This window comes from Poeciliopsis prolifica, unplaced genomic scaffold (genome assembly GCF_027474105.1).
Source record: "Poeciliopsis prolifica strain line A6 unplaced genomic scaffold, Auburn_PproV2 SCAFFOLD004, whole genome shotgun sequence".
In the NCBI taxonomy this organism is placed as follows: Eukaryota; Metazoa; Chordata; class Actinopteri; order Cyprinodontiformes; family Poeciliidae; genus Poeciliopsis; species Poeciliopsis prolifica.
In genome coordinates this window covers 6,179,623-6,191,879 of record NW_026562379.1, presented here as the reverse complement: position 1 = coordinate 6,191,879, position 12,257 = coordinate 6,179,623, and the positions used below count along the sequence as shown (strand labels likewise).

Genomic DNA, 12,257 nt, shown 5'->3' with positions numbered 1-12,257 from the left:
TCTATTAGACTCACACATTCTTTATCACCTGGTACTGTAACACCACAGCTAATGTCTAAGGCCTTAGGAACGATTATTTCAATAGCCAACAAGGTGCCAAACAATTGTCCTCCGTTATGAAGATGCTCCGGTTTTAATGTTATTACTATGTGGTGACCACAAATTAACACCATCATGTAAAAAGGCATATAGTATCGCATCATTTCTTGTCTCAAATGACACTGACAATTTTTTGGACATGATTACTTCTTCGTTATTGAGCAAAAAATCTAATGTAGATTGACTTTTTGGGAAATAGCATAATCTTGCAGATAACGTTTGATGCAGTCAGAATGATATATGATTTAGATGCCTATCTGCCATAACGTTCCTGTTATTTTATTGGATTAATACACTTTATTTTCACATTTAATAATTCTATTCTCCATTTAAGGATGACAAATTAAATTTTTTTGCAGTAAAGAAACCTCAAGAAAACAACTATTTTCTGCGCAGCTTAAACACAGTTAGTAAATGGCTTATAAATGTCACAGTAACAGTTTATTTTATTCTCTTTGGCTATCAAAACAAATTTAGATCAACTATTAAGCATGCTCTTATTTTCCTTCTTTTGTTAAAACTGATTAGCTGATTTCTAATTGCACATCACACTTAAACATGTAACAAACAGAAAAGTAAATGAATGTACTACTGGCTATAAACACATTTATTGCTGTATCACCAGGGCAACATTACATAGCACAGTGAAATCTGTGGCCTGTCACTCTAACCTTTGTTTTTATCACAACACAATACCCCAAATCGAACCTTAATCCTCTGACCAATTTATATTTGAAATCTTTAAAATTTAAAGGCTGTAACACCACAGCCAGACATGTTTACAGGAGGTGTTGCTAGTTATGTTTAAAATCACATCATGGCACAAAAGCTCACATGCAAACACAGAGAGTATCTCTTTTAGCAGTTACATTCAGTAAAAAAGTTAGCATGTTGTCTGTTTGTATATTGTGGAGTCTCTCTTGATTAGGCCCATGTTTTAACATTTATAAGAACTGATAAGTAGATGGTAAAACTGTAGACAAGGGGAAAACAGTTAATCGTCAGCACATTTAATGCATTCAGATGAATGAAACCTGATTTGGCTATCCACCACTTACATCAGAAACAAAAGTCTGCTACAGTGACAGCGAACAGGGTCGATTCTTCCACAACTTTATCAAACCTTTTTTACTTTAACTTTCCTTCCCTTGCTTCACATGTCTACAAATATTTCTGTGTTCATCCATCATCTCTGTGTTCTCCTTCATCTTTTTCATCCTTTATTTCCACTACTTACTTCAACTCTTTGACCAAGGAGACATTGAATGCCAGCTTTATCAGCTTATTAGAGCTTTAAAGTGTCAAGGACACTTATCACACATTACCATTTTACTGGAATATTGAATGTAAAATGTTTTCTCCATCAGTTGAAAACATTACAAACAAGGATAATCCGTGTTAACTGTTCGCCATGACATTGTATCATGTTCTAAATCACATAGACAATTGTTTTACTGTATGTTAATTAATTCTCTTGGAAAATAAGTGTTTTTTTTTTAGCTACAACGCATCTGCAACTTTTATTTTAATGTTGGGTGTTTATATGTTTTGTCAAGACAGTGAGGATATAATGACCAGTGACAGGCTTTACCTGACTCCAACAGAAGAAGACTCCTGTGCAGAGAAAGCAAGAATACAAGGACAATTACCAAGGGAGAAATCAAGAGAAATGGCCAACAATCTGGAAATGTCTTATCAAGAGGACTTGAGACCTGCAAAGAAAAAAACTGAGAAAGATTTTCAAACTGAAGGCACAAGACAGCGGCCAGAAACACCCATGGTAATATGTAGTATTTACTTAGAGTAAAGTCATGCTGAAAAGAATATCTCTTTGTTTTATACATATGTTTTCCATGTTGCTATTAACCAGTTCCACTGAGCACTGAGTTAGATCAACATCAGCTCCCATCCTGTAAAGTGTTTGTGATTGTCAGAGTCGCATATGACTTCTACCCATTGTAAGTGTCCACATCGGTGGAAATCTTTAAAAATTCAAACTGAAAGCAACATTTTTTTTAAAAATCTGTGAAATTAGCTCACCGTCAAAGCTAAGCAGTCAGTATAGCCCATTTCTTTCTATATACACATTTCTTAACACATGCCACAGTGTTAAGTGTTATCACTGTTATTATGAATTTCTAGCCCAGCTTTGTGACCTCTTTGCTACAATTGTTGTAAGCTTCAGTTATCATCCTCTGGTATCAAGGGCTAATTAAAAAGCAGGTCCATTATGCACTTAATGCATAAACCATAATTTGCAAAATGCTCTATAAAAAAACTGTGGTGCTGTTTGTCAGTAGCAGTTGTTAAAAATGAAACTAAAAGCAACATACAACACTGACATGAGAATAAGCTTTGGTAATATGCACAGCATAATTCAGAATTAAGGAGGCAGTGCTTTTGTCAAATTGACACTGGTATTTTTAATGGAATGTCTTTAGATTACTCTAAGGTTTTTGTGGCCTTAATTAATAAATTAATAAATTTCTTGGATGGTAAACTGAGCTTGATGGTAAAAGACGTGGAACGGCAACTGTTGGAGTTGTGATTTTAAGCATGCCATCGGTTTTGGTTTGTTGTGATTAGTTGATGTCACACGAATAAATACAAGTTAAATATTTGTATCCTTGTGTCACAGAAGATATAAGCTTTAGACATTTATAATGTTTGATATATTCACTGATTAAAATAAAGGAACTTCAGTGACCCATAGCTAACTAGTTAGTTTTTATAGCTCCTTCCCTGTTCTGTTAGACAATGTCAGTATCATTGTAATTAGATTCATGATTTATCTATAACTTAGAGACATACAATGCTGTGGTATTAAAAGTGAAATTTCTTGATAAAAGAAAGCAGAAACAGAGTGGATAAAAAAAAGTTCTATCTAAATGGTCTCAAATGAGTAATCTAACATTTAATGACATGAATCCCTAGTACCGTGGCAAAGGAATGAAAAAAAAAAAAAGAGGAGCAGCCAACGCTTTATTAAAAAGCTTGAATAAAAGGATGTTCATGATTGTAAAGATGGTGGTTATCAGGACTCTCTGGACCTAAATCAAACTGCTCCTGGAATGATTAGATAGTATTTTCTTTTTCTAATTTTCTCTCTCTCTCTCTTTGCACAAGACTTTTTCTGGTCTCTTTTCCTGTTAATTTATTTTACTCTCACTCCCTTTTTTTATCTCTTTATCAATCTTTTTGTTAATTTAGGTAATTTGGGTATAGGTTTCTTCTTCCATTTCTGTATTTTTTTCTTACCTTTACACTGTACATAAAACTGCTAATTATTATTAGAACGTATTTTGCATGAAGAAATATTCCTTCCAGGTTGTTCAGTATCACTGTTTGGTCTCTTGCCATTTCATTATCTTTTAGCCTGACTTCCTCCTTTCTTTCCTCGTCCCTACTCCTTTCTTGCTCTGAGCATTGCTATTCCCACTTGCCTTTCTCCCTACATTCTCCCAGCCCATCTGCAGTGTCATGCAAGGCTAGCATGCTAATGTATCAGATCTAATCTTAACTAAACATAGCTTGCTCACTTTACTCCTATCTCACAGGAGGACACTTGCATAGGAGGAACGGCAAACATACCACACAATTGTGAGATGTTGTTGCCAGCTCCAGGGGTTAATTAAAAATCAATTCATCAAGTGGAAACAAAGGAAACCGGGAGAGCGGGGAATAATCTTCATTAAAAGACTTTGTCTTATTAATATGTATTTACATGCTCGACATTGAAAAATACAAATTCAGTTACTTGGGTTCATAAAAGTTACAATGATGATAGATTTTACTTTAGCTCATACTATGCTGGTTTGTTTCATTATTGTTGTGTCATCCCTCCTTTTAATAAGCTCCAATATATTTACTTGTTTTTTTGTGTGTGTTGTCTTGCTCTCCTTCTTTGTGTGCCATCTCTCTTTCACACTCTAACACAAAATGTTTGAATCTATTTCTGTCCCTCATTCTCCTGTCTTCCCATCTGTTTTCATATCCCCCTTAGGTGATGCAAAATCAGACTGCTGGGTTTGGATCAGAGCAGTTCTGTGATCTGGATGGGTTTTTGCCTTTAGGTTTGGACACGGATACCGGTCACCCAGACTCACCAGAGCAGACTCACTGTGACAGACTTCACACATTCCAATTTTCAGTGCGTGCCTCAGACCCAACAGGTTGGTTAAAAAGGGGAAAGTGTTTTGATATGCATAAGGGTTGTTTTTGAATATTAATGCATCACTTTCAGAGGGTTTCATCAATCTGGATCATGTTTTTTTTCTGTGAGCTGCATCAGGAAGTGTCACTGCTGTTTTTGTACTTCAAGAGATTAGATTGTAAAGATTACCTCAGTGTCCAACTTTTGCTTGAAGATACTTTCCAATTTGCAAGCATTATTCATATCACAAAGGCCTCATAATGGGGTTTTCAACAAATATGTAAAATTTGTGGAGCTTACAAGAGAGATGAAAATGAGTTTTAAACCCAAAGGAGTTCTGGCTGCTTGGCAAAACAAGAAAGATGGGTGGGGGAGCAACAGACAATTTACTTCTTGCTGGTCCAAAGGGAGGTTTTCTCAGATGTGCTTTTTATTATGTATGTGAATGGGTGTATGCCAATGCTTCTGAATCAGTGTGCTTTTTTTTCTTTTACCTGTGTTTAGTTCTTCAGTTCTTGGTGACATGTCTATGTCTAGCCACACAGACGTAGACAAAGGTCCTGTGGCTTAACCATCACTTCTGTCTCCCCATTGACAGTGAATATCTGCATTCGATCAAAACAACTATTAATTATGATATATCTTCCCACTCTTGATATATCTTCCCACTCTTGTTTCTCTTTTAGTTGGAAAGTAGATAATAAAAATGCTGTTCTTAATTTGGATCAAAAACAATCAGTAAATAATTTTTTTCTAGGCACAGTTTATCTTATTATTGTCCTGTTTTTTCTTTTCATTTTAGTCTTTTAAATCCATAGCAAAAAATCTTGTGCTGACAAAATTGCTAATATACAAGTGTTATCTCTTGGTCATATGGTCAATTAGCCGTTAAGACAAACAAACAAACAAAAAAAGAACTAACATCTCTCTTTACATTTTTACAATTGCTTTCTTATCTCCTCGGCTTCTGTTTCTGGATTATTCTGTCAAATGCTACAGTGAAACTTTTAGATGGATATTTTGGTGACCTTCTGTTGCTTTGGTGGACCATTGGACAAAATCTGTTTTGCAAGCTTATCATGGCCTCTGACCAATACCTTTGTGCATTTTAGTTCAAGTGGACATTTGTACCATGCTTTATAAATATTCTCCTATTTATTGAATTTTGCATTTATGGTATTGCACTATGTAAACAAACAAATTGACAGACAACCTGAGAAGAGTGTGTCTAGACATTTAAAGCTGTAGCAGTGTTGTAGTCTTGTTTTTGGAAGTGAATATACTGTGCCCTTATTCTCAAATTGCAACAGATACTTCTATCACATATTTGCAGTCAAACATCAGACATTCAAAATATGGTCTAGAGACCAGGACTGCTATTGTGAACTGCAACACTAGGAGTTTGTTCTGTGGGTTGCCAAATCAAACCCCTACTCCCTCTTTCTCAGTCCTTGTGTCCAAAAGGACAAGGACCTTAAAAATTGTTCTTAGCTTGATACCTGAACATGTGGACTGAATCATACATAATAATTTAACCAGCCAAATGATTCATATTAAATGTTTATTGCCATTTTGTATGAATTTGTAAATTTTTAAAATATATTAAAACATGTTTATAATATTTTAATTCTGAGACTGAAGAAAGATGTTTGTTTGTTTGTTTGTATGAATTCCCCTGTCCAGAAATGATGGATAACTTGGTTATATAAAATAAATACGTCTTTTTTAAGAATACTTTCCATAGGGGAACTGCTACCCTTCTGGCACAGTGCAGCCAACTACTGATCAAATCTTCTAATGTCTCTGCCACCATTGTTAAAGCTCCAAAGATAATGGAACAGAAAAGTAACAGGAGAGCAGTATCACCCTGACAACACTTTACGAATCTTTATATCGCTCCATCTGTTTTCTTCATTTCTTTTTATTTACTAAGATTTTAACACATGTCATGTCTCCACCTGTACCTTTTCTATATTCCTTCTTCCTTTTGGCTCTGGGCTGTCATTGGTTTGGACACAACATTGTCAGTATGCAGTTTCTCGTTGCATTTAGATCTAGTAAAACAAAGAACTAAAGGGAGACAGAAACATAGCACAAAAAAAAAAAAAGCTTTAGAAAATAATTAGATGTAAGTAAAAATATCTATCAGATCATATACACTTTGTGGTCTATATCATCTTATTTACACCAGCAAAGTGTATGTAAGACCATATATACACTTCTGTGGTGTATATATGGTCTGCACATTACAGATTACAGACCATAATGTGCAGACCATATATACATCAGAATACGCACATTATAATATGCTAAATACTAAAACGAGATGACAACATTACCAGTAAGATATGTACAGGTACAGGAAAAACTGCTAGATGTACAAAAAGAAAACCCTGAGCTGACCAAAAGTGACTGTCTTCTTATATTTTGCTGATTTAGACTAGTTCGAAGCTTCTTGGGACAGTCAATAACATTAATTAATTGGCTGACCACTGAAGACAAAGAAGGAAAAACCAGTAATTGCTTTGCAGCTATCGTGATTGGCTGAAAAGTCTTGTTGAGCATTACTGCCTTGGTCCTAATATTGCTCAATGCTGAAATATAATGAACAAATAACTGAATTCACCTGAATGTTTCTATGTAATTATTGAAAATATCCTGATCTATTTTAATAAAACTGGAAACTATTGTTGGATGCTGTGCAGGATTTGATAATTGATCTTCGTTACTCCTGTTTGCTGTTTTAGTTGGTCGATGCTCTGTCAGCCTGAATGAGTGCCTAATATTGTAGAAATCATAGGGGAGCTTTGCTTCTTTTAGTGGTTCAACTATTTTACCCTAAAGCCTTGTTTTATTGATTTGTTGTCGACCCCAGCAAGTAACTATACTGGAATTATCATATTGGTTGATAAAGGAAACCTTAAATATTATGATCTGAAAACATAACCTTTTGGTTAAAATGATTTGTTTTAACTTTTGGATGATTAGTATCCCCAAAGCAGTGTGAGACTCACTTCTGGGTTTTTATTTCTGTTTTCTTTATGCCATTTATGTGTTACTGACTTTTGCTGCTGTATGGCAATGTAAAGAAATTGCTACTTGCATTAATATTCTAAAACAATACACACTGTAAATTTGTCAGATATTTATTTAATTATATTCAATCTTGTCAAAGCTATAGCAAACAAAATAAGTATCTCATTCCAGAAACAGGTGGATGCCTCAGATTTGATACAAATAATATTATACAGCCTGAATATATAAGCAATTGTAGTAATTTCGGTAGACTGTATCTGGGGAGAAAAAACTCTGAAATACTAGGAGTAACTAACTGAGGTTGTGGATTTGTATAGATGAAGATGTTTATGCTTGTTAAAGATAAATATATAAACATTAACCAAATGACTTAAAAGTGGCAAAAAAGGTACTACATTTGTAAGTTCTTTATGATAAGTTTATATTAATCATCAAAAAGGTGAATGCATGTCACACGACGAGAACTAAAACATCTAAATGTTTTGCTATTCAAAACTGCATATTTCAGTCTGAATAATTAACATTGAGTCTTTCGAGGTATTTGTTAGCTGATCTATCATTTGCATTATAAGGTTAATATTTGTCTTTGTTGGACTTGTCTTTGCCTCGTTCTTACTTTTTCTATTCATTTTTGTAACTTCAGTGCATCGTTCACACAGCAGCCTTGGACGTCACTCTGAGGAATACCTGCTTTGCGAAGTAATGAAGGACAGATATGCAGAGCCAACAGGAATTCAAATGCATTCAACCCAGAGAGAAGAAATGTCAGCAAATGAACTCAGAACATCTGGTAAACATCTGCACACATTCTTCTAACACTCTTCTGTGTATTTTTATGTGTGTCCTTGATCAGTTTAAGGAAGTTGGGTGCCACCTGTCACTGCTCTGTATTCCTTTACACTGAATTCAATTCTGAACACAATTAATCCACCAGATTCCTCTTGTAGCCAAAGGTTCGTGACAGTGACCATGGGAATTTTTTAAAACAGATTATACCCTGTCACTGTTAGAAACAAAATGGCACACCAGCCATGGTTATGCTTCAAGTACTGTTGAAAAAATGTGCATGTCTGGGCATTAATCCAACAAAGTATTTTATCACGTGCAAGTCAGATCTGTCCTTATTAAACACCGATATTTTCTATCCACCCACATTAATCTGAATTTACAATCTCTTTTTTTCTAAAGTGCTTTGAGATTATATTTGCTGCAAATCGGAGCTACGTAAAGATGCTGAATGTAACAGAAAAATTTACAAAATTTTTGTCAAATACAAAAGCTGCATTAGTTAGGCCGCATAATGGACTCAACACGTGGGAGGTGATGTTGCTCTCTTCTTCCTTCATTTTCTGTGGAACTTGTGCGATAAGGTGAAAGGTGCTTGCCTCCCTCCAGCGAAGTGACCCATGAAATTGGTGCATGTAATATTTTGAGCTCATATATGTAGATGTGCACATTGACCATATATGCAAGCTAACAACGTGACACAAGTAAGTTGAAAAATGTTCAACTTTTGTTACTGTCATGTCCCGTGTTGGATTCACCTACAGGGGCTTTCGCTGCCAAATGTTGCTGCTCATGTGTTGATCCCACATATGTGCAGACATTTAAAGATTTGTTTGTTTTAAAGCACCTTACGATATAGCTTCTGCATTCAGTTATCAATTATACTGAATCTGATTAACCTAAAATAAATTTAAATTTTCTTAGTTTCCCTGACACTGCTCATTTGTGTTCTTAAGCTGACATCGTAGTTTTCTGAGAGGCAAACGCAAATTAAAAAGTGATAGTTTAGCATCGGTTAGCAAAAATTCAACATTGTTGTTCAAATGCAATCAGCAACAATCTGAGAAAATGTAAGACAAAAGGGACTAAAACTGAATTTTTCCAAAATTGATCGGGTATGAAACTTCCAAAATACCCACAGCAACACTGAAATTTCTGACAAGTATTTGATGTGTTCTATGGGACATGAATCGGTATTTTTCATATAACCTGATGAAGAACAGGTGCCTGCTCTTCCAGCTGTTAGACTCCTATCTAAGAAGACTAAAACTTGAAATAAAGTCAAACCATGGTTGAACAAACAATGCAGACTTGTTCATACTGAGTTATTGCAGCATTTTAATTTCTATTTTTACTCCATTATCACATTTCAGCTAAATTGTGCAGGTTAATTATGCGTTTTTAAATTGTCATTCTCAAATTTTTATATTTCAAAACACTGACATTTTAACAGGGAAGTTTCTTTGACTGATTCAGAGTTTACAGGTTTGTTGTTAAATTCTTTGTATTATATTCTAACATTTGGAAATAAACCTCATAAATTTCAAAGATTTTAAAATCCCTATAATCTTTCTGCCCATAAAATAGCGTGAGTGATGATAAAATTGCATATTTCCTTCAAGGTAACCATAGTTGTCTTCTAGATTAATCATTTCTAAGAGAAGCAAAGCTTCTTTTAGAAAGCACCCATTTTGTGCTTCTAATTGAGGCTTAATAGAGAAGTGAATTCAGCTGCTATACTCTCATTAACACTTCACTGAGGTATTGATAAAATCCTTGCAATAAAGCCAGTAGGTTATTGAAAGAGCTAGCATATGGCATGAAAGAGGTTTTTGTGATTTAGTTCATTAAGATTTTCTATTTTAACTTTTCAATTAACTGCGTTTTCTTTGATCACTGATTATAGTTACTATTGAAACGGAGAGGGTAAAACTTCTAAAAAACAGGATTTTCTTTCAGTTTCAATTATATTCTACACAACAGTCATCAAGATTTAATTCCCATACACCAGTGCAGATTTACTGGCTAAAACAACTTCTTCACACTTATATTTTCAGTCTTTTGTCAATAAACTTTATATGTGGAAAATCTTTAAAGTTTCACTCAAGCTTGATATATCAGAATACTTTACTATTATGTTGTATTATGAAATTGTCAATTTCACAGAAGCCCTTAACATGGTATATCATTCTCCTGTCTTCCCAGTGACTAAGTGCAATGTTTTTTTGGTTTTTTATATATATATATATAAATAACATCTCTGCTAATAATGTGCTAATAATGACTATTTTAAACATTTCTTGAAACTAGTTTTGAATGGGGAACTCGTAGATGTTTTCAGTTTTTGGTTGACCATTTTTTGAGTTTCTTCTTTTTTTGTGTTGTTGAAATGTTATACCTGCATATAGGTTTATGACAAGAAAAAAGATTGCAATAGAATATGACTAAAAAATATAGATATGTATAACTATACTTTTAGGAGGGTATAATTATTGCATTGACTTTATGTGCCATGGAAGTTTTCAGTACAAAATAAACTTGGTTCAGACTTGCACTACCTTGCAATATTCACAGAAAGTCTGTCACATTGCAAATATTTACTTGCTAAAAAGGTCAGATGTGTAGATTGCGTGACTTTTAGATATTTCTGTTCTCTAATGTTATCTAACAAACTCCTAAGGTTAGAGGTTAAAGTACATACAGCTTGACATTTTTTGTACTAATTAGGTAATTTCTGAATGCAAGTGTTTCCACTGGATTTTATTTTATGGGTGTTTAAATAAGTGCTGAAGGCAAATGCAATGCCGCTTCTGTCTCCGCTCAAAAATCATCCACTATTTTGAGGGTGTTTATTAAGCAACATGAAATAAAATTCATTCTAGTTTGTGTCGTATCATAACAAAAACATTGATAAATGTGGAAAAGTTTAATAGGCGTGACACTATCAGCAGCAGGAAACTGAACATTTATTCTAAATTGAATTGAATTTAGTCCAGAAGTATCTATGTTCAGATGTGTTTTCAGCTCTTCGTTTTGTGCATCTTTCCTCCCGTGCCATTTACTCTGTCAGTGCAGGCGGCAGTGATGCTTTAAGTGGAGGTTCTAAGCTCGCCTGAAGACAGGAACAACAGCAGAGAGGGAGGAGAGAAGGTGGGGTTAGGAGACAATAGAAGATTGAAAGAGTGAAATCTTTAACACAAGAGCTGAAACTGGTTAGACAGCAAGCAGCATGAGGAATCAGTGTGCTACAGACATACACATGCTCAGCCACACCATCATAGCTTCTCAGTGGGGGCCTCAATGTAATTTACAGTGAGCAGGTGGGGATGGATGTTCAATCTGATTCAATTTGATGTGGCTCGCAGTGGAGTGGGATGAGACACCACTCATTCCACTAACTGTTGTGATCATTTTTGTATCTCTCACTCTTTCTTTGTAGCCAGAGCTACATTCCTTTTACCTTTGCCTTTCTTCTACTACGCCTCCCCTTATCTCTGCCTAACACTCACTCCCTCTGTAGGTATTTTCAAAGAATTTCTTTTGCCACATTCTTACGTCTGTCATTGCATCCGTCAATCAACAGAACATCTACTAAAACAAGAGCTGAAACTCTGAGTGATCAGAAAAACTATTTACAAATCATATCAATTTTTTTCTTAAAAGAAAGCTCCCTCGACAGCAGTATAGTAAAGTTATTAAAGCATTTTTGGAACATATGCACTCTTTTTTTTTCCATCCAATCATTTAGAAAAAAAAAAAACCCTCTTTACCTATTCCTATTGCATGTTTTCAAGCCCTTGCAGTTTTGCTTCTTTGAACTTGCTGTGCTTCAGTAGATACTATTACTCTTCTTTGTAGATCATTAAATATAATATCTGTTGTTTATTCCTTCATTGATATGGACCACAAAATCTCCCATTCCCACTTGCTCAAGAAAAAAAAGTTAAGACTACATTTTAACTCTTTGAAGAACCTTGACTTAATCCCACAGGAAAATTAAATATTAGTCGAGGTTCTTCAAAGAGTTGTTGTAGATGCTGATGGCTTATAGAAGACATGTAGCACCTTGTGGTTTACACTTTCCCTTCCTTGTAAACATTTCCTGTTCAGCCTATTGTCCAGTTGAACACCAAGGTTTTTTTCTTCTCCTCAATCACTTCCACTACACTTTCTCTCCTCTATA

General features: G+C 34.7%; 1 protein-coding gene across 5 annotated transcripts in view; it reads left to right on the top strand.

Moving 5' to 3' along the window:
* zbbx (zinc finger, B-box domain containing) overlaps positions 1–12,257 on the top strand; it is a 46,363-nt gene that overhangs the window by 28,993 nt on the left and 5,113 nt on the right. For 3 of the 5 annotated variants that reach the window (XM_055027758.1, XM_055027759.1, XM_055027755.1), the window contains 3 exons: positions 1,656–1,879; positions 4,103–4,271; positions 7,932–8,078. In XM_055027758.1, coding sequence (XP_054883733.1) covers positions 1,656–1,879; positions 4,103–4,271; positions 7,932–8,078 — 540 coding nt within the window. The remainder of the gene's footprint in view (positions 1–1,655; positions 1,880–4,102; positions 4,272–7,931; positions 8,079–12,257) is intronic. The other 2 variants (XM_055027757.1, XM_055027756.1) reach the window with 2 other exon arrangements.